The 25,818-nt window shown below is 48.8% G+C and overlaps 2 protein-coding genes across 5 annotated transcripts; one reads left to right on the forward strand and one right to left on the reverse strand.

Moving 5' to 3' along the window:
* On the reverse strand, window positions 1–6,344 carry TMEM80 (transmembrane protein 80). Of its 2 annotated transcripts, none has more exons than XM_063397779.1 (4): window positions 5,809–6,344; window positions 2,235–2,307; window positions 2,041–2,133; window positions 1–1,123 (listed from the first exon to the last, which is right to left on the reverse strand). In XM_063397779.1, exons 1-4 carry the CDS (start codon window positions 6,205–6,207, stop codon window positions 918–920), a joined length of 771 nt encoding a protein of 256 aa, XP_063253849.1. In that variant the 5' UTR covers window positions 6,208–6,344; the 3' UTR covers window positions 1–917. The 2 variants fall into 2 exon arrangements, with proteins under 2 accessions (XP_063253849.1, XP_063253850.1); XM_063397780.1 differs by having other exon boundaries at window positions 5,886–6,176.
* Window positions 6,315–25,657, forward strand: DEAF1 (DEAF1 transcription factor). Of its 3 annotated transcripts, none has more exons than XM_063397778.1 (13): window positions 6,315–6,646; window positions 7,436–7,533; window positions 7,892–8,021; window positions 8,872–9,018; window positions 9,754–9,893; window positions 10,510–10,575; window positions 11,151–11,277; window positions 13,170–13,298; window positions 14,017–14,145; window positions 15,930–16,180; window positions 21,917–21,982; window positions 23,777–23,863; window positions 24,820–25,657. In XM_063397778.1, exons 1-13 carry the CDS (start codon window positions 6,436–6,438, stop codon window positions 24,922–24,924), a joined length of 1,686 nt encoding a protein of 561 aa, XP_063253848.1. In that variant the 5' UTR covers window positions 6,315–6,435; the 3' UTR covers window positions 24,925–25,657. The 3 variants fall into 3 exon arrangements, 2 of the variants coding, with proteins under 2 accessions (XP_063253848.1, XP_063253846.1); XM_063397776.1 differs by having other exon boundaries at window positions 6,316–6,646; window positions 23,774–23,863; window positions 24,820–25,653; XR_010080464.1 differs by lacking the exon at window positions 24,820–25,657 and having other exon boundaries at window positions 6,317–6,646; window positions 15,930–17,124; window positions 23,774–23,845.
* Window positions 25,658–25,818: the final 161 nt, after the last annotated feature.

Here is a 25,818-nt window from a genome sequence, read left to right on the forward strand (position 1 = left end):
TTAGATCTACACCATTATTTATTTGAATGAATAAATAAATACAAAAATAGAAAATTCTGAATAGAAAATGGGCTTCTTCAAAAACCCAGAAACTCCCAAAGCTTTCCATTAACACATACTTTTGAGACAGTAAAAAACTCTGCACTTGCACCAGTTAGAAGTTAAAAGACAGGCTTGTGTATAGTAATTTTTGCAAAATAGTAGAAATAAGCACATTTAACACCAAATAGAAATAAAACTGCCAACATTCTGTTGGACTTTTAAACAGGACAGAAGGGAAAATGAATGGTGAATGGTTTTGTTCATTTAAAGCCATCCTGTTTAACCAAATATCCCCTCACGTAGTGTGTAAGTACTGGCTGACAAACCTTGTGGCTTGGCTCTCCAGGTATGCCCAAAACCCAGTTCCACTCTGCCCCGCTGGGATCCATCAGGTTCTGCCCTACTAAAGTCAGGGAAATTACCACTGAGGTCTGGAAACAAATGAGAGCAGCAGAGCAGCCGTGCCCTCAAACACGGACGTGTGTGTGGCAAGGCACAAGCGAGCCCTGGCCTGATTCATTTCTGTGTCACTTGGGCTGATGTTGCTGCTGTGCCACGAAAACTCCCACCAAGCCAGCAGCACTGGCTCCTGTCCTGTGTTGGGAATGCGCATTTAGTGCTGATCCCTGGTGAATGCCAGAGTTTAAAGTGTTTTGCTATTCATCCCTTGCCTTTGCCTATGAATAAGCCCACGGTGGACAGCATCACACAGCTCCTGGGCAGGACATCTACACCCCCAAAACTTCTGATTTAAACGGAGAAATTAGATTGTATAGGAATTAGAGAAATTCCTATACAAAGGAATTCCACAGTGCAAATGCAGCCCCACTCTTTCAGAGAAGGAATGTGTGGCAGGGGTGCGGGCAGGGCCGGGCTCAGCTGACAAAGGCGGCGATGGCCGTGACCTTGAGGCCCGACTCGAGCCCGTAGGCCGCGAGCAGCAGCGCGTTGAGGAGCACGTCTGCCCACAGCACGTAGGTCTGCCACAGCAGCAGGTACACACTCAGCACCACGCTGCCCACCGTCAGCCCCAGGCTCAGCCCCAGCGGCGCCTCCGCTTCTGTCAGGTTACCCTTGAAACCTGCGAGGAAACAGAAACCACAAGTCTGATTTGTTCTGACTACAGCTCAGGCAGTAACTCGAGAGTATTCCTGCTCAAAGAAGGCCCTGGTTCTGACTTTGATCTTACTGAGTCCTAAGAAAGCTCAAAATACATTGAAATACCAGCCTGAATCAAGGCTCTGCCAGCAAACAAGCCCAACGCCAATGGACAATCCACTTCAAAACAGGAAAACCAACCAAATCCAAATAAGTTCATCAGTTGATAGTCACAGCCAGGGCACCTCTTCTTATCACAGAGAATCACTTCTGAAGCTGTATCCTTCTGAGTGCTCAGCTTCAACCATCAAACTCTCCCTGAGCCCCCCAGCCCTGCACTCAATGGGGTGACCTTGGTGCACTCCTGGAGTCCAATTCTCATTTTCAAGTCTTATTCCTTGCTAACCTATTCCTGTTTCAGATGACTGTCACTGTGGAGAAGCTGCCCTTCTCTCTTCCTTGCAGCTTATTTCCAAGCCCAGCTCAGTAGATTTTGGTCTTTAACTACATTACAGTTGAAACCCACTTCTTTATTCATGGATCAGGCTCTAAGCAAATACACAGAGAGCTTTAAGGCAGCAGAATAAATCCAACCCTAATACCACTCAGATTGATTCAAGGGCCCCACCCTGCATAATGTCTTGGGAATACTGAGCAGATTTTTAGAGTGGTTTGGGTTTTCTAAACATTGGACTTAAGGAAGTTTTAGCAAGCTCTGGACAAGGTCAGGAGGCCCTTCCTGCCCTTCTGTCTTAGTGAAAGGAAGGTGTTGGTGTTTGCAGGTGTCCTCAGGAGTGAAAGGAAAGATGTAGGGGTCTCTAAATATCTGCTCAACTGACAGACTCCCTTTCTAAATGACTGATGTTTACAGATTACATTCCAGTTGCACTGATAACCTACCCAAGTACAATCGAGGCACTTCCAGAATGGCCATAAGGAAAAGCACGGCAAGATCAGGAGCCAAAAGATCATCTGGATAACTGAAAACTTGACCTGGAGAATAAACCAAAGTAAATAAAGCAGGAAAACACAGCAGGACAAAACCCAGCTGTGCATCAGCACAGCCTGCTCTGGGGACAATACCTGCAACTTACTTTTGTAAATAATCATTGCAAGAGTTGCCAAGAAGTAGAAGATGTAATAAATCCCATTGACATAAAGCAGAATCTGTAAGGGAAGCGATGACAGCTGAGAACTGTTGTTAAGGATTTCTCATAGCAATGAGGTGGGGTCTGTTCCATAAAATCACCATTTCCCAAAATATACTGCACTCCCTCTTCATACTGAATGGTCCAGCTATGCCTGGCCTGTGGGGAGGGTTCAGGAAGGAACCTGAGGCTGTGAACACCACGGGCTGGGATAAAAGCTTGCTGTTTCAGGCTTGGCTTTAGCTCCCTCTTGAAGGAATTTTGTTTGGTCTGTAGTGGGGCATCCGTTAGCCTGAGGAAGTGGGAGGGATGCATGTGTACATTGCCCCAGACTACTTCCACACTTCTTAGTCAGCCTTAAGGAAGTTGACAGAGAGTTGGCAAACTCCATCAAACTCGTGTTTGGAGAAGAGGTGGCTCTGTGCAGCAGACAGGCCTCGTTCCTTCCCACAGCATGGAAACACATGGTGCTCCATACCTGTCTGCTTTGAGATGCAAATTCCTAAGAAACAGCCTTAATTCACGCCCCTCTCTCCTCCAGCCCTTTTCAAATCCTACAAATATCTCCAAGCAGGGATTTCATCCCAGGCATCTTTTACAGGAACTGCCCATCCCGTTTCTAAACCCACCCACGCACCGTGGATGGATTCCAGTTCCCAGAGCAGCTCATTTTATTAACACAGAACCAGGTTTGGGGGTTTTTCCAGTTGAAAGGAGGTGGAGCAAAAAAATTACTAGATAGGTTCTAAGCATGGAAATGTCCAGAGCCAAGGGTGTCTCCTCCTAGGAGGTTACTTGGATCTTGGTGGGAGTAAAGGTGTGGTGACTTACCCTAAGAGAGGAGGAAGTTACTACTGAGAGCTGCTTTTACTACCCCTTGTTAGCTGTGTCAGCTGTCTGTGAGCTGTGATGCAGGGGGTGTGTCCACCACTCCATAAATCCAATTTTTAACCTCCTTTCCTAAGAAAATGGGTTAAGTCATGACTGCAGAGGGGCTCGAGGGGTTTCAGCAGGAGCAGGAGCCCATCAGGGGCAAATCCCAGCTAAGCCTGCCCAAAACATCTTCCCTTGGAAGCAATGTGGTTCCAGTTGTGCTTCCTGTGGATGACGCTGAGGGAAAATTCAGGAGCACAGAGCCAGCATCGTGCAGTTACTGGGCAGAAGATGGGAATCCGCTTGGGGCAGTCTTCTCCAGCAGTGGTAGAGAAAGGATACAATCTCTGATGTTCTTCCTTTCCACGGAGAAGGAGAAAATAAAGAGAAGAAAAAAAGTCCAAATCCTGAAACATTCTAACAATGGTATCTGAATTCTGGGAGGAATCTCTTCATCTCCCTGGAACATTTATTGCTTTCCAGATTGTGGAGTTCAGGTTCCAAAAATAACCTTTTCAACTAGATGAAGCCTCAAACAATTTGGGGGAAATCCCTACTGGGAAAAGCCACTTTCAGTGAGGAACTTTAGGCTCTTTCAAAGCCTGAAGGAGTGCACAGGCATTATCCAGAACTTGTTTATCCTGTCCTTTCCTAGCAGATGATACTTCATCCCCTCTAACTATGCAAATAGCAGGTGAGCATGGGATCCACTTGCTTGTAAATTGTGAGAAAGTCTGTGGAGAACACAGGGCTCCCGGGTTCCTCTAAATACCATCCCTCCAAATGTCATACCTCCAAACCAGTTCCCTTCACAAAGTCATTCCACATCCAACCTCAGCGTGTTCTGATGGCCCACAGAAATCAAACAAAGTATTTCCAAGGATCCAACCAACACATTTCACTTTTTTCCTTATTATTTTCTGCAAAAATCACATAAAACTTCCATGCAACATCATGGCACCAACCTACTAAAGCACCTCTTGAGTTCCTCGTTAATATTTTTGGCCTCTCTCAGACACATGAGGAACTGCACAGTTGGGATTTCTGTTCCAGGGAGAGTAAAACCTGTGAAAGGCCATTTCATTTGTCTCCTCAGGGACAGCTTGTCATTGTCACGCCATCCTCATTCCTGGATTCCTGTGGTCAGTGTCATCTTCACCTCAGAGTTTTAAGCATTTAGGCCTAAATTAATTCCCCCCAACTCCAGGCAGCTAATTAAGGTGTCCAGCTCGGGAACACAGTGGGAACAGGCACATGATTTTAGGTGATTCATGTGTCCATGATCTGAAATGTCTCCTGGACCTGATCCTCTCATGTCTCTATAGGGACTGGGGGCTCCCAACACTTACCCTGTCACTTAGGAGAGACAGGACAAGGGGGAATGGCTTTGATATTGGGAAGAAATTCTTCCCTGTGAGGATGCTGAGGCCCTGGTACAGGGTGCCCAGGGAAGCTGTGCCTGCCCCATCCCTGGCAGTGCCCAAGGCCAGGCTTGGAGCATGGATGGGGCTTGGAGCAACCTGGGATAAGGTGGAAGATGTCCCTGCCCATGGCAGGGGGTGGGACTGAATGAGCTTCAGGTCTCTTCCGCCCCACACCATTCCAGGATTCCATGACTCCATGTTCATTCGATATCCAAAACTGCAGCTACGCCACTGATGCTGAATCGTATGATAGTCAGAGTCATGGAATTCCCACAGGGAACTCCGAGTGAATTCCCTCAGGGCAGTTCCCCAACTTTATGTTTGAACTCTTCTTTCCTTAATCCTTTCCCAGGAGAGGGCAGTGAGCCTCCTGCAGCTGCTCTAAGCCGGGCTGGCAGCCACTGCTCACTGCTTCTGAGGATGTGCTGCCTCCCTCAGAGCGGCCGGGACATTTCACAGGATAAACCCTGAAACCCCACGGCTCACCTGGCAGAGGGATCATTAAACTGCCTGAATAGATCATTTCAGTGCCTTACCCAACAAAATCTTGGTTATCTATTCAGGGTGGTGCTGATTTTAGAGTGAGTGACACTGAGAATGGGGATTTGAGCTGAAACATGGCCCATTTTCTAACAAAATGGTTTCATTTTTAACAGAAAACTGTATTAAAGGTAGCAGTGGTGGTTAACATCACTCAGATGCATTCTTCTAAGGATGCACATTCATGCACTTCACTGTACAGACTTGACTTTTTTTTTTTACGAGTTCGGCAAAAATTTTCTAAACCACCTCATCTACCCCGGGCAGAAATTTACAGTTTGGGGAGAAAACTTTGACCTCTGTGAAAGACTTAGAAATTAACGATTTTGACCACACTGAGGATGAATAATTTTTCCCCTTTGAATCCCAGCAGTTCCTAAATTGAAGCAAAGATCTGGATTTTCCCGAGGCCTCTCTCGGCCTCAGGAAAGCGTCCTTCCCGGGGTCAAGGCGCTTCTCAGCCCGCACATGCGCCAAGTTCCTGCTCACGGACCACCGGGATTCGCCTCCGTGTGTCGGGGTTGTCGCGATATGCCAACGGGGCAGGGCTCGACTTCGGCCCCGCCTCGCTCTAGTCGTGTCCCCCCGCGAGAGACCACCTCTAGCACGGTGGGAAACAGCCCCCCGGTGCCCCGGAAAGGGCTGTCGTGTCGCTGTCGTGTTGCTATCACGACACCGCTCACCTCGGCTCGGCACCGCCATCTCAACGCCCCGCCCGCCGGTCCTCCGCCGTCCCGGCAGCCCGCGCGCAGCGACTCACCCCGCCCACCCGCCTTCGGGCGCGATCGGAGCGTTCGGCCCGGTTCGGTCGCTTTCGGGCGGATTCGGGCGCTGCCCGTTCGGGCGTCTCCGTTCGGGCCGGCGAGCGGAGCTCGGGTGCGATCGGAGAGGACTCGGCACACATCGGCGCTCCTCGCTACCGTTTTCGGCAGAGATCGGAAACGGCTCGAGCGCGCTCGGGACTCTTCGCCTCGCCGGGCCGCACCGCTCGGGGACTCGGCCGCGTTCGGGCGGGCTCGGGTCTCACCCGATCCGTCAGGTACCGCTTCGGGCCGCGCCGCGCGGACTCGGCCGCGCCCCATTGGCCAGCCGGCAGGGAGCGCGCGCGCCGGCCGCCTTCGCACGGGGCCCGAGCGGCTCGGGCCGCTTCGGGCCTCATCGGAAGTCGATCGGAAAGGCCCCGAACACGCTCGTCACCGCTCGGGAAAGCTCGGCGCCGCTCGGCTCCTCGCCCCCCCCCGCCCCCGGGACCCCCCTCAGGCGCGCCCGGGGGGGCGGCGGGGCGCGCTCGGCCACCCCCGGCCCCGCGCATGGAGCACAGCGACGGCGCCCCGGCCGCCCGACAGCTCGCCTTGCCCGCGGGACCCGGGCAGCAGCAGAAGCCACCGCAGGCAGCGAAGAGGGAGGCGGAGCCCGAAGAGGAGGCGGTAACGGTGATGGAGGCAGGCGCCGGGCACATCGAGATGGGAGCGCCGCCAATGCCAAGCGCCGACGAGGCCGCCGCCGCTGCTGCCTTCGCAGGTCAGGGCGGGCAGCGCTCCCTCAGCCCGCCCGGGGCTTCCCAGCCCGGGCTCTGGCCCTCAGGCAGCCCCCAGGGCTCGGGCTGGGACAGCGAGCTCCCTCAGGGAGCGCTCCCGCCCCCTCAGCGAGTCCCACACTCCGCCCCTTCGCACACAGTAAAGCGCGGGAGCCGCCCAGTGCACCTGAGCCGCGGCCCCGAGCCCCCGTAAGCAGCCCCCAGTCACGCAGCAGGGCCGTGCAGCCGCGCTCGGTGCCACAGGGGCCTGAGGCCGCCACCCGCCCGGCTGTCTCCGCCCCAGCGCCTGTTCTTTCACCCTCAGCCCTCGTGGAAACCCAGAGAGCTGAGCCAGGCCAAGCGCTGCACACCACAGAAACGCTCTAAAATGTGGGCAGTTCTCAACTGGCCGAAGTGCACAGGCCATGGCACCGTGGGAGTTAATACATGACAGAGGCAGGGTCTGTTGTTCAATTTATCCTGATGTTTGCCTGTCACCCCTATTTAAGTAAAAGCACCACAGCTTGGAGGATTCCTAGTACAGGTGCAATACTTATTTTTCCCTTAGTTCATTACATGCTGATAGTGACTGCCCTGGTTTCAAGGAGGTGAAAGCCTGTTGAACCCAAAGATTAAGAGAAATCAGAGCGATTGTGTTCATAACAACTTGCAAGTGCCACGAAAAATAAAATTAATTTTGAATAGGAAGGAAGAAGGAATTTATTTTTGTTCAGCTGTTCATCAGGCTCTCTGCAGGCAGCAGAATATTAAATTAACCCTGTTTTACATTCCAGAAGTCACCACAGTGACAGTGGCCAACGTGGGGGCCTCTGCAGACAATGTTTTCACCACATCTGTGGCCAATGCAGCTTCAATTTCAGGACACGTGTTGGTAAGTCTGTCCTTTCATTTGAGGGCATTTGACAAAGTTTCTCAGTGTAAATGAAGAGCTGTAGTAAGGTCAAAGGCTTGTTTTCATTGTGATATCCAGGCTTTAAGCCACAAATTCATTAGCTGGGGGACATACATGGGTTTTATTCCCATCTTTTTTACCTTTCCATCCCGATGAACTCATTCTCTAACAGAAGTGATGGCCTGGAACATGAAATCTTTGAATTTGGTTGTCTGAAAACTCAAAAGTTAACCTAATAAATGCCATACCGATTGGAGTTTTGGGGCACCGATGGGTTACTGAAATCAATTTGCGTTGGAGTATTTTAATCAATTTAAACTCTTTATTTCTTCTTTAGTCTGGGAGAACAGCCCTCCAAATTGGGGACAGCTTGAACCCTGAGAAAGCCACTCTGATAGTGGTGCACACGGACGGCAGCATCGTCGAAACCACCGGGATCAAGGGGCCTTCGGCACCTCTCACACCAGGTATTAGACAGTCTGCTTGTGGTGGCTCACTCTCCCAGAGGGATAGCTTCTTCTCCACTCCACTTGTGTTTCTGGAATCTAAAAATACGTGCATAATTTTGTAAGGATGGTTTGCCCTCTCTTAAAACCATAAAGTTGTTCAGGTTGGAAAAGACCTTTAAGATACCAAGTCTTCATACAGTATTTTCTGTATTCCTTGGGAATGAAATAAGGCTTATTATTTTTAATTTTTTTTTCCTGTCAGAAATGTGTTTATTTCTCATTCTTTGCTCTAACCCTGGCAAAGAAGCTGCTTGAAAAATCTTGCCCTGCTACTGGGATTTCTACACCCATCCCACCCCGAAGGGCACACGGATCATTTTAACACGGCTAATAACAATCCGAGTCTCCCAGTCCTGCACGTTCTTTCCAAGGGTCCTGGAACACATTTTCATGTCCGTTCAGGCCACTGGGTAATACTGAAGTGACTCTGTCGCCGAGGTTTTGTTCAGGGCCGCCTGGCAGTTTCCTTGCCGCCCACGAGATGGCAGAGCAAACCTTCAGTGCTCCAGCACTGCTCGCGGGATGGGCTCTGGGAAAGGGAATCTCCAGTCAGCTCCTTACACCGTGGCTCACAGGTGTAAAGATCAGTCACAATCTCAGCGTTTATTCCCCGTTAGAGCCTGTTTCCTCAGGTCCTCTTTGCTTAATCACCAGCCCTTTTCAGTTCATTCAGGCCGAGTCTTTTGTGCTGCTCCATTGTGGGGGGTCCCAGCTGCTCCAATCAACCCCTTGGGGTATCACCCAGCTGAGCGTGGGATGAAACACCGCTCTGCCTTTTGGTTGCTATCACTTTTCCCTTTCCTCCAAGGACCACAGTCTCCTCCCACCCCTCTGACGGCCGTGCAGGGGAAGAGTGGAACCAAGTACAACTGGGACCCGTCTGTGTACGAGAACGAGCTCCCGGTGCGGTGCCGGAATATCAGTGGCATCCTGTACAAGAACAGGCTGGGCTCAGGTAACTGCCACCCAGGCTGAGGGTGTTCCTAAGGGCTGAGAGAAAAAAACCCAAGAGAGTTTCCAAGCCAGCCCCGTGCCTTTTGATTTTGTTCCCTTTTGTTTTGCTTTTTCTTCAGTCTTTTTAACTTTTTTCTTAGGCCTGCAAATATCCAGGCTGCCATGCAGTGAGTCTTCTCAGTAATACGCCATCTACTCTAATGATTTTTTATCTCATGAGTAGACTTGTATTTTTGCCAAGCTCTAAAGAAACCCTGCTGGAATGCAAACAGAGAGTTTGTCTCTTCACGGGGCGCCTCTTTTCTTTTATCCCTGTGGGGAAGTTGGGAAAGCAGCAGCAGAAATTGCCAGCCAGCCTGGCTGCCCAGTGCAGTGCTTGCTTCGTGGACAGAAAGTTTTCTTCAGCACAAAAGAGATCAGAAATTTAAGTGCAAATCAAGGAAATACTTAAATTTGTGGAGTTTTTCCAATAAAGGCTTTTCTTCCTTGAGGAGGAATAGTCTTAATAGTCTTTTGAGACCCAGAGTTGGAGCTCTGACCACACCCAGTCATTGTCAGAGCCGTGATAATAAATAGATAATAACCCCAGAGCAATGGGAAGCAGCCAGTGGGCATATTTAGTGTTCTTACATATTAACTGCTGTTTTGTCCAGCAGTTTCCATATTTTCTTCTTTGGAGAAGTGGTAGAATTATCCTTGACCTGGACTAAGAGTGCATTTTGGTGCTTTACTTCAGGAGGCCGTGGCAGGTGCATCAAGCAAGGGGACAACTGGTACAGCCCCACGGAGTTCGAAGCCATGGCAGGGCGAGCCAGCAGCAAGGACTGGAAGAGGAGCATCCGCTATGCCGGGCGGCCCCTGCAGTGCCTTATCCACGTAAGGTTGAGTTTGCTCTCTTCTTTCTGCAGGAAGGGGCAGCTGGAGCCGGGTGCTGATGGCACCAGGGGCAGCACTTGATTTGGTTGGGAGTCTGTGATGTAGGGGAATTTTTTGATGTGTCTCAAATAGCACACTGGGAATCTTGCTTATACCGGGAAGTGTTTCTGAAGGGTGAAGCCCAGCCTTGAGCTGTGCCACAGGAATTGAGCTTTCATCCATGATACTGTAATTCAGTAACCTGAACTCCTTCCATGTCTTTGCCTGCCACATATTCTTCACTTTCACCACTCATTATTTGGGTCCTTTATTTGAGTCACCTGGAGAACTTGGCATTGCCACTAGGCTGACAGTCGATTTCTGTTTGGGCAGAAATCAAGTCTCAAATTCGTATATCCTGGCCTTTGGGTGTGGAAAAGGCTTGGTTTTCCTTTTCTTCCCTCTGACCCTCTCACCCCATTCCTCTGGTGTGGGGAACTGGCCTCTCTGTTACTGTACAGCATCCAGGAGGGAATGGGTACCACTCTGGGAGCCATCCACAGTTTTTAGCAGGATCAAGGTGTGCTGTGGGTGATTTTGATGACTCTCATGCTGAACTGGTCCCTTCTGATTCCAGGATGGGATTTTAAATCCCCATGCTGCCTCGTGCACTTGTGCCGCGTGCTGTGACGACATGACACTGGTGAGTGGGAGGCTTTACATCCATTACTTTAGGAACTAATTATTTTTGTGGGACAAATTAACCGGTCAAGCTGCCACAGCCCTTTGGCAAGCAGGTCATGAGTATCCTGGGAATTGAATGCCCGGACACATGAGTGTTCAGGGACAAGTGCTTTGGTCCTGCCTCATGGAGAAAGGACATAAGGAACTGCTAGCATTATTGCACAACAGTCTCAGTAAAACTAGATCATACTTGCTGTCTTTTTCTTCTTTTTTTTTCTCCTTCTCTAATTAATATATCTATGCACAGTGCCTTTTGGGGGTGTCAGTGCTATTCACGATTTTTGACTCAAATTTCACAATGTTTTGAGTTGGAGAAATATTTTTGTAAAGAACTAACATCATAATCTTGCGATGGATCAATATTTTCATTTTAAAAATGTTTTGGTCTATTGTTGCAAACCACACATCATCCATGGGGATCCGTGCTGCTGTTCCTGGAAAAATGAGAGTACACTCAAAGTCTCCAAAGAAGTACCTCAGCTAATGCATTTTCCTTTTTTCTTTTCATTTTCTCTCTGGTATTTTTCTACCCAGAGTGGCCCCATACGACTCTTTGTGCCATATAAAAGGCGGAAAAAAGAAAATGAAATACCCGCAACTCCAGTGAAGAAGAATTGCTCCAAAAACATCACTCTGCTTCCAGCCACCGCTGCAACTACATGTAGGTTCTTTTCTCCTGGTAAAAATTGCTTCCTTTCTTTGAAGATTTACCCTGCTAGGTGTTTTATGTCTGTTAGTGGTCCCTTGGAACTGTCCAGCTGAGAAAAATATCTTTATTTTGGTCACATTCTTTTCACTGAGTGGTTTTATTGGCTCAGTGTCACTTCCTATTTTATAGAAAGTAGCAGTGTTGCCACATTTGGACACAAGTTGAATAGGAAAAAGTGCAGCTCTAGACCTCCTGGAGACCTCAGGTTTAAGCAACATGGCATCCTTGTACCGTGAACAGTGGCTTTCATATTTTGTGCTGAGAGAGATTTGGATTATGTCCTGTGCCTGGAAGTGTTCAAGGACAGATTGGATGGGCTTGGAGCAGCCTGATTTAGTGGAAGGTGCCCCTGCCCGTGGAAGGAGATGATTTTAAGGCCCCTTCCAAGGCCAGGCATTTCAGGATTCTGTGGTTATAGTCTATGATTATATTGCCTCCTGTACCAGCTCTCAGTGAAGGGAGAATTTTGTGCTCCTGGCCTCAATCCATAGTGTATTTCAGACAGATTTTTGAGAAATAATAACTGAGAAATTTCCTGTTGGAATTAGGTTTTGGAAGAGGATGGCCCCTTCTCTGCTCTGCCAGAGATCCCCATTCCATTCCCTGAGCTTCTTTACGTCTCCTAGAAGCTGGAGTAAGATTTGTGCTATTCCTTGCAATATGTAGAAAAAAAGTCTGGAAGCAGCTGGAATGAAACCCCCAGCCTGAAAGTCGTTAATGAAGGAGGCAGAAGGTGATGCTTTGATCTGTACATCCCTCTCCAACATTCAACTTTGTTAGTTACTGGTTTGATTGGCAAATCATCCGTGTGAGCACGGGAATTAATTTGCAAGCTGATGCAGCTCACACATCCCCAGTCACATCCGTGTGTCCTCCTGCTCTCAGCACACTGGCATCATCTGCACGGTAACAGTACAAAGTGAGTCGAGGAGGAAGCAACAGAAATCTAAAAAAAGAACAAAAAAGTAAACATCAGCAGCTTAAGTAAAAAAGGAAGATCATCAGCAACAGTAGGAGGAGAAACACACAAGGATTCTGCAAAGTTGTTTTGTGGCTTTGGCTTTTTTAGTCCCAAATAAGGTTTAATCTGTATTGGTTTGTTATGTGAGATGTTGTGAGGCTGCTTGCTCTCTCATGCTGGCACTGGAAGAGAGAACTTCTTGTTTTGGTGGCCACATACTTCACCAGCCAGGAGTTTATAGCTACATTATTTTAAAATTTTATTATTGTGTGCCACAGAAACAGCCCATCACCAATTAATGGTACCAGTTAACTAATCCTCTTTAAAATAGGTTTTAAATATTCTGAAGCCACTCAGATATAATTATCCAGAAGGATTTTGTGCCTTGTTCCTTGCACTGGCCAAGTAGATTCTATCACATCATGCCAATAAACAGCTAAAATTGTCCAGCTGTCACAGAATTAGCTGTAATCCACAGCTAATGTTATGTAGATTTAAGTAGCAACAATCACTCTTGCTAAAATTGTTATAAAGTAGCCAGAAATTGATGGGGTGTGTGGTCTCACATCCTATGGGAGGTGTTTTATAAAATTCATAAAATAACTGAAAAGGTGGTGATTTGGGAGGTATTAGGTTGTAGATTAACATTTTGGCCTCATGCCCCCAGAGCTTGGGAAGGACAGCAGATCCTTCAGAAGCCCATGGGGGCTTTTATTCCCATTTCCAACTGCACTGGTCACAGGTGTGATCCAAACTGGGTTGTCCCAGGCTGGTGATCTGTGAGTGCCCTGAGTCTGGGCAGTGCAGCACAGGGATATCAACAGCTGGACATGCACATCCTCTGCACTGAGTGTTAATTATGAAAGTGCTTTCATGTTTGCAGTCACCGTGACTCCCTCTGGACAGATCACAACCTCCGGGGCGCTGACCTTCGACCGTGCCTCCACCGTGGAGGCCACGGCCATCATCTCAGAGAGCCCAGCACAGGGGGATGTTTTCACTGGAGCCACTGGTGAGAGCTCAGGGGTCTCCTGGGGAGACACCTCCACAGCCCTGGGGAGGAGGAATAGAGCTTTGGGTGCCCACTGCTGTAGGAAGGAACATTTATTTCTCAAGGGAGACACTGCATAAGGCACTGTCCTTCCTGTGAAATCATTCCAGCAGTTTGAAGTTTTAGCAGTTGCAGCAAAGGAGAAGCTTTGCCCATGTGTGGCAGCTGCTGATGTTCACCTCTGCTGAGTTCCTGGTATTTATGTTCATGTCTGATTTTTTTTTTTTTTTTTACTCCCTATTTAACCTAAAATACTACTGGAAAACCCCCAAACTAGGTGAGGGTTGAAACAGACTGAAAAATGCCAGGATAAATCAAACAAAATATAAGTGCATGACACACATTTCAGTTCTCTCAGTCTGAGTCATGCTTTGGGTTGTGAACTCTCCTGGGGGAATGATCCTGCTCGTAGAACCAGAGTTTGGAGCCCTGTGATGATCGTGGATATTTTGATGGTTGGGACAGAACCAAAGAACCTGTGGCTCTAAAGGTGAGAGCAGAGCAGGGTGGAGCCAGGACCAGGATTCCTTGCTTGTTGTGTGAGATCCTGCTGCTGTTTCACATTTCCAACCCTTGGGAATTACCACAGAGTGTAGGAACTTGTATAAAATGTAAAAAAATAGGGGTGAATGCAGCATGAGGTGCGTTAGTGATTCCCAAGGCCCTTGTTCTCCTGCAGTTCAGGACACCAACGTCCAGCAGCCTTGCCGGGTGTCTCATCCAGAGCCTCACTATCCCAGTTACCAGGACAACTGCCAGATCTCACCTTTCCCTGAGGCTGCACTGCCAACGTCTCATCCCAAAATCGGTACGTTTGCTCTCACTGTGCTTCAGTTTCCTCCCATCTTTCTCAGCAAAGGTAAAGATTGGGGCAGAAAATTAAACTTGGCTCTATTTTGCTTGTGAGTTTTACAGATACTAAGATTTGGACAAGCAGGTTTCCTCTCTGTGAGAAGTTTTTCCGTCTTTATTGAGAACTTCGATTTGTTGATTCTGCCATAGGCGGCTGCTGTGATTCTGCATCATGAGTTGTCTTGGATTCCCTGCCTTTCCTAAAGGCAGACATTTGTCCTCTTTGGGCATTGTGGCTGAACATTTATGTAGTGTTCAATCTGAGGAGAACAAACCCTGTTAAAATCATGTCATAGAAGCTTTTCTAGACATCCTCATGTGGCTTATGACTCCAGTGGTGCATGCTGGCGGTACTTTTGGGCAGGCTTGGTGTCAGTTTTCAATTCCCTCCGCATGACCTTTATTTATTTATTTGGAGCAGCACAGGATGTTCCTGGTCTCCAGAGTCAGATATTCTCATGTTTAAGACTTAGTCAGATCTTGATGTTACTAATTAAACATTGATTGTTTTTCACCAGTGAATACTTTCTCTTGCCTGATGTGCTTGTGCCAAAATGAGGGATCGGAAGTAATTCCTGTTTGATACGTTATCGAATGTCACGCAGGGATAAATATTGTGCTGGAAATGGAGAGTGGGAAAGGCTCTTGTGCAAACAGACACTGATAAAAAAGACTGGTTTATCTCGTCCTCTTATCTAAGTGCAAATACTTCCATGCCACTCATGTGCAAATTCATTAAAATTACTGTTTTAATTAAGGGTATTTTGAGGTAAGAAGTCTGCACAACCCTGAAGCTGGTGGTAGCTTCTTTTTACTAGCAAAGAATTCAGTAAGGAATATCAGGGTCAGTGTTGGTAAATATGAATGTCTTAGACTGAATTTTATGGCGGATGATGAGTATTTATTGTTAGAGTTACATTTTGGAAAAGGAAGGCCAGATAACATTTCTTCATGGAATGTTGCCTAAGCTGAGCTTACACTGTGTATGGTGGAGTTGCTGGGCCTGGCTTTAATTTCATCATACCCTGATCCCCTAGTGTTCATGCAAATCTAATGTGAGAAGTAGCTGGTTCAATGACTTAATAACTTCTGAGTTATTAAAGGGCTTCCCAACCCATGGTTTTGGGACATCCATGTTTGGAATACACTCACTTGGAGGTAATGCTGACTGTCTGGTGTTAAGTCCAGTGTCTGGCCAGGGTTATGTAAAGGTCAGAATTCAGGAAGCACAGAGAGTGTGATGTGGATCAGTACCTGAGTTTTGTGGTTTGCAGCCTGAGAATTGCCATCTGGGCAGGAACATCAGGATGTGTCTGTAAAATACTGGGTCACTGAGTGACTTACTCTAGCCTTGCCTAGTCATGGCTGAGCGAAATGTTGGCAGTGGTGGAGGAGTTTCTGGGAGTGCTGCTTTCACTGCATCGTGGTGCTTCTCCACAGCAGTGCTGGGAGGTGTTGAACTCCTCCCAGAGTCATCCAGGTCAAGAGGAGGTGTTCTTGTCCTGTGGGTTTGAGAGTGCCCATGGGCTCCTTCTGCACAGACCTGCACTTGATGTTGCAGAAGGAATGATCTGTTTAAAATAAACTTTCCTGGACTGGAAATTCTGCAAACCATATTTTAGAAAAGAAACCGAACAGCACAGGAAAAAAACAAAACCCACCACCACACACACACCTCCCACTTCATGGAAATGAAACACCCTAATTGTCTCTATATTTTCTTTTGTTCCCGATGTGCAGTGTTGACCTCTCTGCCTGCGCTGGCGGTGCCCCCCGCGACGCCCACCAAAGCCATGTCGCCGTCGGTGGTGAACGGGCTGGAGGTGACGGAGCAGCGGAGCTGGCTCTACCTGGAGGAGATGGTCAATTCCCTGCTCAGCACGGCACAGCAGCTCAAGACTCTGATTGAGCAGGCCAAGCAGGCCAGCTCCTCCTTCCGCGAGGCCGCCGTCACACAGGCCAAGATCCAGGCTGATGTGGAGAGGAAAGAGGTAACCGTGCCGCAGGGGCTGAGGGGGCTCAGCCATGGGCACCTTTGGGGCTGAGCCGTGAGCAGAGTAGGTCCTGGCCGCAGCACTGATACTGCAAATTGTTTCTCCAAGCCTTGAAAGCAATGTTAGCAAGAGAAATCTTCCCGAGTTATTTGTACCGTGGGGAAAGGAATAAAGTCTTCCGGGATTCCAGGAGCTGTGGGCAGCAGGCTGGTTGTGCTGTCTGGTGTCATGACCCTGAGCTCTCCCATCAGCTGTCCATAAATTTATGGGATGTGGGCACTGAGTCCTGGTGTGGTGAGTGTTCAGCAGTGCAGGGGCTGCTGCTGCAGCTGTTGGAGCCTTTCAATGGGATATGTGGAACAGCTTATCCCAGAGTTTATGGGGAAGTGTTCTGTCCCAATGTAAAAAAGGGAGTCGGGGAGGATTTTTTTGGATAGACTTCTCAGACAAAAATAAAGCACAAATGCGACAATATCATATCTGAATATAAAGAAGGCTAAGTGTCCTGCTGAAGGGGGATAGAAAAGAGAAACGGAGAAAGAAACGGAAGACAGGGACAGCGTTACCGCAAGAACGCCGGCGCTGTGTCAGCGCCACTCAGCAGGCGGAGCGTGCGAGCTGCGGGCCCCGGCAGCGTTCGGGAGTGCTTGGGCGCAATCTTCAAACAACGGCGGCGGCGGCGGCTCTGCGACTGCGGGCTCGTCTGGGTGCAGGCGGCGACGACAGGCTGGTGACTGCGGGCAGGTGTGGGGCGGGCAGCGCAGAAACAGCGGCGGCGGTGGCGGCCGGGTGAGGCGGGAAGCGCCGCTGCAGCTGCGCCTGGGAAACGCGGTGGAGGCAGCCGGCGGTGGAGGCAGCCCGCTGCGGCGGGGAGGCAGCGGAGCACAAGGTCGTCGCGGCAATAAGCTGGTTTGCGGAAACAGTGAAGCAGGGCTAAACAGGTAGGGGCAGGGAAGCAGGACCATAGGGAGGAAAAGGTGAGGGGTGAGGGGGGAAGAAGGGCCAAGGTGACTCTACGAACGAGCTCCTGATCCCTCCAAGAAACTGAAAGCAAAATAGCTCACCGTTTTGTCGCAGTTAGCTGTTCTTATGTGCTAAGGCTCCTTCCACAGCCGGATTTCCCGGCCATTTTAAGTGGGCTTCCAAGCATTTGCCCCACTGGTAAGTGGGGTGGATCCCTCACAGCCTGATCATGGAGGCTTTTTCTGCCCTGATTGCCTGCCAGGCGAGGCCTTCCCAGGAACAGGGTTGCCAGTACGTGCCAGCCCTTACAGGAATCCTTCAGCTCGTGTGTAACATACCTTGAAGCATAAATAAAAATCAGATTGATCTCTCTCAGGAAGATGAGCAGTAAAGTTTAGAGGTGTCCTGCTGAGAACTGTGCAAGCAAAGCTGACTCACACAAGTCCTGTGGTAGGCCTGGCAGGCTGCCTGGCCTCACAGGAGCCCTGACTGGTTCCCATCTTCTCTCTCTTGTGGACAGGGATTATCCACAAGGACTGCCCTCTTCTCCCAGCTCTTCTTTCCTGTAACTGATGCCTGGTAGGGATCTCGGATCTTTCTGACCACCAGCTCATGCATGCACCCAAGTATGGCTCCACACTGAATGTGCTCTCCCTCACCCACAGATCCCCAGCTGCTGGTGTGGACTGGGGAGAGAGAGGTGGGGGCAGTGTTGGAACTGGTGTCACCGTCAGTGGCTGCTGAGCTCCCTTCCCAAACACCACATTCCTGCTGGTGCTATCAGCGTTGTGCTACGTCAGCTTTCCACTGAATCCATAGGCACCAGTGTGCAGCAACAGGCCTGGAAGAGAGGTGTGGGAAGACTTTGCTGGAGGCTGAGGACCCCTAGGACAGTCCTTGCAGCCTTTTTGATATTCTTTGCCAAGTTGGCTCTGTTAAACTCTCCTGTACGCTGCATCCTTGCTGTGCGGGTTTGTGATATGTTGGGAGTCTAATCCTCCGCTGCCTCCCTCCTGCAGAACAGGTGCTGGTGCTGCTGCCCAGGTTTGGGCTGGCTCCTACTGGAAAGCTGCATAGAGTGTGGGACAGTGAAACATTGGAAGCTTTGGCACAGTTCAGAGATAAACATCTGCTTTTGTTTAACTTCACTCAGCTCTTTTTCCAGTCTGTGTGCATCTTCCCCTCTGTTTATCCTCACAGTGGTTTCTGGAATAGTTGTTCAGTCCCTTCTCCACACCCTCTGATCCAAAACCAGCTCTCTTTGATGTTCATCTAGTTAGTTCTTGTCCTGAGAATGGGAGTTAAAACCCCTCCTGTGTATGGATGAAAGCTGACTTGACATGGGAAGGATGAGCATGTGATTGTTTCCAGAGAAAGCCCCTTTCCCAGAAACTACTGCATCCCCATTTTCACCACTTGCATCTCACCATTCTCAGTGTGTGATGGGGACCTCCACACTTGTGCACTGTAGTGAAACCAAATGCTCATGGTGGTATTTTTTATCATCCAGACACTTCTAAACTCTGCTGGCTGCTGGAACCATCCAGGCAGTACCACAAGTAGCTATCTCTGAATTTATTCCTGCTTGTGAATTCCATATTTGGACAAAACTCTGTGTTCCTGGATTCAGGGAAGCAATTACAAGAAAGGTCAAATAATTTGCTCTCTGCTTTTGTGTTGGTCAAAGGGCCTTTCCAGTTTTCCTAGTGGTTTGTAACATGAGGCTCTTCCCCACTCCGAGTATGTGTGTGGTCCCATGGCTTTTTGGGCAGTTAAGGTATATGAGAGGCAGATAGAGGGGATTTTTTTCTGGACCAGTTTAATACAAAGGAAATTGGTGCTTAATCACCACTTTGTTCCGTTGACAGAATTTCCGAGGGTGAGCAAACGGGGAGCCTTTCCTGGTAGTGTCATTGTGTCAGAGCTGCAGAGAGAGGCTGGGCCACAGATGAGGTGATAACAGAGCTGAGTCTGTAGAGCTCTGTCTTCCAGTTCCTGGAAGAGTGACTTAGTACAGAGCAGTATTGTAGAGATCTGATAGAAACAGGCTGGTTCCCGACTGGATACACAAACTAAGGTGCCTTGTTGTATGTACACATCACTCACTATAGTGTGTTTTGGTATTATATTTATTGTTTAATGAGCTTTGGAGTAATTAAATATCACAGATGAGCTGTGCTGCTCCCACAGAGCAGCAGTTAGGGTTGCCTTAGCTTTGAACAGCAGGAGCTGCCCTCTTTGCTTTGCAGTGTCGATGCTTGTGGGACTCACACAGCCCTGAAGTGTGTCTGACCCGAGGGATTTGCACTCTGCCTCCTCGTATGATCTCAGCCCTGGGTCAGGCCCTGGGGACATCCTGACCCCTTCTGAAGGAGCTGTTCCAAGTGCTGGAGTGAAAGGCTTCACCAGCAGGGAGGGGTTTTAGCACATAATTTAGTATTTTGGCAGTTCGGACACGCACTCAGTAACTCTCTTTGTACTTCTTAATTTCTGTAAATTTGTTCAAGGGTCATGGTTTGTTGGGCAAATTTCAGCACTGAGAATCTCCTTCAAATTTTGTTTCCATCTTTCCCACAAGTCATTTTGATGCCTCTGAGTAAGTCCTTGGCCTCACTGTGCTTCAGAAGAAAATAACACTTCCTTCCCAGAGAGCTCATGGGCAAGTTTGCAAAGTGTTAGGATCCTCTGAGTAAGGTTACATTTGTGTTACTTAGAAGTCCTGGGGAATGATATCCCGAAAGAAAAACAAACCATGAGCCCTCCAGCTCCATGTTTATATGAACTTCCAAAATGCATCATGGTATTGCAAAAAATGGAATTACAGAGACATTTATAAGTTTTTTCTGAATTGCAGCATTTTGTGTGGGGTTAGTTAAATTCAGCTGCTCTGGTGGAATTCCATGTGGCTGTTAAGAAACAGTTCTTGAGTATGATGAGTAATTAGGTTGTAGCTGAGTATCTGATCCCTTGGATAATGGGATGTTGGCTTTACTGCATTTTTTGGTAAGGGAAAGACATTTAGGAATTTAGGGTGAGTGGGGTAACAAAGGCTGAATGTCTCTTGCAATAGATATTTGACATTTGCAGATCAGGCCCAAAATGAAGAGATTAAAGGCAGGACTGATGTGTTGATGTGCTTGGGCAATGTAATTTTTTTGAGTGTGCATTAATCCATTGCTTATATCAGATAAACTTTAGGATGAGGATATTATACATACCAAATTCTGTGCTAGAACTGCTGGGGGATAATAAAGAGATTCGGAAAATGCGTTAAATGGATTTTCTGTATAAGCTGGAGAGAATCGGTGTTGAAATCCCACAAACGTTTTAATTGGAATAGCACTCTGTAAAGCAGGGATGCTTCCAGAGCCCTGCTCATTTGAAAACAAGGTGGAAGATTAAATCCACAAACAGCTGGGGCATCTAAATTCTTTTTTAGAAAGATTAAAGTAGTTCAGGGCTGGAGAGTATGAAATTAATCTAAAAAGGGTTAAGAAATATGTCTCTGGTCAGCAAACAGTGGCTTGTGTACTCCAAACTAGCAGTGATACTCTTGGGAATTGGAAGTTCTGGGTTTTGTGGAGCTGTTTCTGTGAGAGATCTGAGTGTGTCTGGCTTGTTCCTCTCTCTTACCACACCTTTTCCTTCTCCATGGTTTGTGCATGGCTGGAATTGCCTTCCCAAACAGGGCAAAACCAAATCATACCCCTGGCAGGCCACAGCAAGAGGTTTCCCTGCCTCCGCCTCCACCTGCCTAGAGTTTTTAACTTAATTTCTGTCATGGTAATATCAAGGTTTTGAAGGTTGTGGTTTCACAGGAAAATAAATACTGTGCTCTCAGGTCATACACTTGTAAATTAAGCCTTTAATCTCTTTATGCATTGAGTCAACTCGTGGATGAACCTGCTTGGCCTACAGGAAGGGGTTCAGCTTTTTTTGGACTTTTTAACTGTTCCAAATGCATTTAAGCCAGGGCTAGCACATAATTAATTTGGGATTGGGTTTGGATGTCATCGATTTGGGACTCCTGTCCCCCATTGCTGAGCATGTTGCTGCTGCAACAGGTACAGCAGCACCTGGTTGGGCTTGAGCTGGTGTGAAGTGATTCTGCCAGGCAGCCAGAGCAGGCTGTGAACATCACCTCCAGAGGAGTGCTGGAGTCACAACTTGCTCTACAGCCCTCTCACTCTTCTGTTGCAGGGCACAGTAATGATTATGGTTAGTGCTGCTCCTAAAGTCTAAGGTGTGTTAATTTTGTTTGGGCTTTTTTTCCCCCTAATCCTTTTTGTTGGGCTGTACTTTCCCTCCAGACTCCTTTGCTTCTTGGTGGATTAGGATCACTGGGCTTGACCCAAACTTTGGCCCTGGAACATACCACTTGGCCCTGGTACCTTGGCAGTTTTTCTCGTGTTTCCTGTGCTGATTTCCCAGTTCCCATGTGTGTGGGGGTTGCAGTTAACCCCTCCATTTTAAGAAGAAGTGTGTGGCTGGATGAAGTGGGGAGCTGGGCTTGGAGGAAATGCTGTACTTAACTGGCAGTTTGTCACATCAGGCTGTTTTCTCCCAGGCTTCTTGCCCTGTCACCACATCAGATGACAGTGTCCCTCTCCTAGAAGGGAGGAGCCAGGGGCCACCCTGTCCTCTTGCAACTGCAGTGTGGGACTGGGCAGTCACAGCTCAGCATGGGGATCCTCCATCCTAGCGCCTTTTCCTACCCCTCACGTCATGCTCCGGCTGAGAAATGACATGTCTGGTGTGTTTTCCTTGCAGCAATACCAGAGCCAGTTATTCCAGCAACCAGAGGATGTGGATGGGAAGACAGAAATCATCATCAAGGTAGGCTGGGGATGTCTCATGTTGTAAAGAGCCTCTTGGTCTTTGTCTCATTCCATTTAAAGACACAGCATTTTTGGCATTGCTATGGAATCCTGTGCTCTGTGTCTGGCCTCCTGCCAAGGGATCTGAGCCCTTCCTAGTAGGGCCAGTGCTCCAAGCAGTGTCTCCCCTTTCCCAAACATTCCAGTTTTCCATGCTCCTTCACTGCCATCTGGCCAGGCTCATCAGTCTCCCTCACCTCTGAGTAAAGGTGCTGCAGCTCCGGTGAGTGGCTGTCATAGAGCTGTGACAGGAAAAGAACTTGCTTCCTTTCTGTCCTGTGAGCTGGTTCTCATAACTCCACAATTTCCTCTGGCTTTTGGAATGGAAGTTAGTTCTGGACCCATGACTGAAGCCCTTAGAGCTATGTTGCTCAGTTCTCTTTCACATCTCCAGGTACAATCATGCGCCATGTATTTTCCATGATTTCCAGTAACTGTACAGGTTACAAACAGCCCCAGTCAAGCATTCCCTCAGGGGAGGCTTTGCAAGTCCCAAATCAAAGCTTCAAGCCATTTTTGGTGTCCCAAATCCCCAGCTGCACATCAGGAGCACAAACACAGTTCAGTCTCACCAGCTGTACACTGCAGGTACAGGAAAGCCATTTTTGGTGTCCCAAATCCCCAGCTGCACATCAGGAGCACAAACACAGTTCAGTCTCACCAGCTGTACACTGCAGGTACAGGAAAGGTGTGAGAGGGGGTGTTAATCAGAACACTGATTTTTGGGGTGGTTGGGCTCAAAGAGAGAAGGAGCCTGAAGGAACTGAAGAGCCCACAACACTTTCACAGCCCAGCAACGCTTCCTGTCACTGCCGCTGACGTGCTAATGATTTGTCAGGAGTTTAATGAGCTGGAAGTGGAAAGCTCTGTGAAGTGCTTATTTTGGTGGCAGTTCAATGATGCTTCCACCTAAATATACAGGTTATGTTAATTGATGTCACCAAGATAAGATGAAAGCGATAGACACAAAAACATCCCTTAAAAAGCAGGTGTGATTTTTTACCTATGTATCCTATCTCACCTTGCCGTGGATTTAAATCCTTGCTCCTGTTAGAGCCTTTTTAGTTTGCCTTATGTTTCCCTCTTGGTGCACTCCTTATGTAGTCATGACTGGGAAAGGACCAAGGAACTTATCTCATGGGAGCCGATCCCTTTTTCCTCTCTAAAACCAGGGAAAAATACCTGAAGGATCCCATCCATATTCTTAGTCTGTTGCCCTTCCTCAGATCTTCTCTTAGACATAGACAGGATTATAAACCAAACAAAACCACCAGTGAAATCTGCTTTTAAACCTTTAAATTTGGGATAAAGTCAGAGCTTGTGTGTCAACAACCTGTGCACAGCCTGACGTGTCTGGGTGGGATACACTGACTCCTGTGGTTGGTTACCTGACTGATGGATACCCGACCTATCTGGAGGGAGGTTTCCCTGGGGTGGTGGGGGTGGATTTCCATGACCACTCAGTGTCCACACACAGTTTTGGAGGGCTTCCTGTCCAACAGAAAGAAAAACAGAGCTGCAAGTGATCACTGCTGAAAGAGCAAGGGGAGTGGGTCTCTGAGGGTGTATCCAGAGGCCACGGGGCCTGTTTGTTGTGGGTTGGTGTGCTGAGGGTATTTTGAGGAACGGGAGCTTTCCCACCACTCTGGCATTCCCGGTGGTCTCAGCACCTCTGTGGCACCTCGGTGACACCTCGGTGACACCCTGGTTTGTCTCTGTGTGACGTGTGCCTCTCCATCCCCTCCCACAGCAGTCCTGCGTCAACTGCGGACGGGAGGCCACCAACGAGTGCACAGGATGCCACAAAGTCAACTACTGCTCCACGTTCTGCCAGCGGAAGGTATCAGCCTGCTTGTGCCTTGGGATTCAGTTCCTGGAGAGGGCTGTGTGACCCTGGGGACAGCCAAGCTGTTCGGGCTGTCACCTGATAGGTGTCAGCTCAGAGGGAGGAATGGGCAGCAGAGCCAGGAAGGCAGAGCAGAGCCTTCTGTGGGTCAGGCTCTCCAAACCCACCCTGCCAGTGGGATCACCAGCAAGGCTGTAGTGAGGGGGCAGGCCTGCCAACTCAGGGCAGGGTTAAAAGGGTAGAGAAGGTCCCCAGGTTTGCACACACCTTCCCAAAGGTGATCCAGAAAATCCAAGTAACACTATAAATGAAGCATGGACACCTCACTGGGAACTGTGGGGAGCTGGGAGCACTTTTACAGCCCCTTTCCTGCTGCTTTCTGGTGAGCTGCTCCCTTCCTTTCCTGCTGCTCCTGCCGTGGCACTGAGGACGTAGTTCTCCTTTCCATTATTTGTGATACTGCAGGTGATACAGTAGGATAATTTTGCACTTGGGGAATGGGAACAGGTGTGGCCTTGGCCCCTGCTTGGAGAGGTTGGTTCAGTTTAACCAGTTACAGCTCTGCTGGGTGGTCAGGTTCAGGCTGAGTCCTGAATTCAGTCAGTTCCATGAGGAGTCTGTTCCTGTCATAGCTGAGCCAAGATCCCAGCACAGCACTCGGGAGCACTCAGTGTTGAGCGCTGCCTTTCAGGAGAGGCTTTGAGTCGAGGTTCTGACTCAGTTTTAGTAAATTTTTCACCTGACTGACACTGATATCCTGGACTGTGGTTTGTGTGGAGATGGCAGCATTCTGCTTAGTCCAGTTCCACCTCTTGTATTGATCCAGTGCATGGCTCCTTTGCCCTCCATCACTGGTCTGGTTTGTGGAGACAGAGTGCTTCTCACATGGTGAGGACCCTTCTCCAAGGGCCTGTTCTGCTCACAGCCTTTCCCTCTGCTCTCCCTGGCAGGACTGGAAGGACCACCAGCACATCTGTGGCCAGTCAGCCACGGTGACAGTGCAAGGGGACGAGGTGCACGTCCCAGACAATGTCATGGAGAAGGTCACCGTGTGAGCGCCCTGCCTCCGCAGCCGTTCATGGACTCGTGGGCCGGCTGGATCGGCGACCGGCAGGAACGGTCTGTCCTGTGCCAACAGCACTCTCCTCCTAGCAGACTCATTTTTCATTGACTTTTTGATAATGTGAACAGCATTTGTCTATTCCAAATCCTCTTCCAAAGCTTTGGATAGTACAGAGACTGTGAAAACCTCACCTGGAACCCTCTCCCTTCCGTCCCAGCCCTGACTGGCTTTTGGGAGGCTTTGCCTTTGCCTGACTGGATCCTCCACCATGTGGATTACAGCAGTCTCCTCATCTCTCTTGAGATGGATCTAAAGCAGGTGCTGCAAGGAGATCTGCCAGTGCTTCCTCCTACTGAGGCCTCCCTACTTCTCTTTAGAGAAGAGAAATGAATCTTTGTTTGGTTTACTTAATTGCCTTGACAAAGTCGGTACAAGTTCTTAGTTTGGCATTGAAAGGATTTTTGGTTTTCCTGTGTTCCCTCTGTGCTGGGCAAATCTGGAACACATTGGAGCTTCTCCACTTAAATATCATTGAAAAATAACATGTTGTTAAATAAAATGCTATGGAAGCACAAATGTGTCCAGTGGTTCCCCTTAATTCCCAGGGCAGCACTTTGTGGTACAGGTACTGCACAGGTGAGTGCACCAACAGGGACACGTGTGTCTGTACTCCCTGTCTGCCTGGGAGGTCTTTTCTCTACAGGGGAGCACAGCATCATTCCACAGCATGCCTGGAATGTCACTCACAGCATCCAGCTGGCCAGAATCAGATGGGATCAAGCCAAAGTGAGCACACATGGATATGGGGCTGTCCTGTCCCTGTCCTGTAGGAGCTGCTAATTAGAGATGTGCTGACCATTAGGGAGTTATTTGCTTTGTTCTCTGC

This window comes from Prinia subflava, chromosome 5 (genome assembly GCF_021018805.1).
Source record: "Prinia subflava isolate CZ2003 ecotype Zambia chromosome 5, Cam_Psub_1.2, whole genome shotgun sequence".
NCBI classification, from domain to species: domain Eukaryota; kingdom Metazoa; phylum Chordata; class Aves; order Passeriformes; family Cisticolidae; genus Prinia; species Prinia subflava.

Coding starts and splice junctions, on each gene's coding strand:
- DEAF1 (XM_063397776.1), top strand. CDS start 6,436: ATGGAGCACAGCGACGGCGCCCCGGCCGCCCGACAGCTCGCCTTGCCC. Junction 14,146..15,929: donor AACGTCTCATCCCAAAATCG/GTACGTTTGCTC, acceptor CCCGATGTGCAG/TGTTGACCTCTCTGCCTGCG. Junction 21,983..23,773: donor AGACAGAAATCATCATCAAG/GTAGGCTGGGGA, acceptor CCCCTCCCACAG/CAGTCCTGCGTCAACTGCGG.
- TMEM80 (XM_063397779.1), bottom strand. CDS start 6,207: ATGGGGCGCGGCCGAGTCCGCGCGGCGCGGCCCGAAGCGGTACCTGAC. Junction 2,308..5,808: donor GATGGCGGTGCCGAGCCGAG/GTGAGCGGTGTC, acceptor CTTCCCTTACAG/ATTCTGCTTTATGTCAATGG. Junction 1,124..2,040: donor AGTGCCTCGATTGTACTTGG/GTAGGTTATCAG, acceptor GTTTCCTCGCAG/GTTTCAAGGGTAACCTGACA.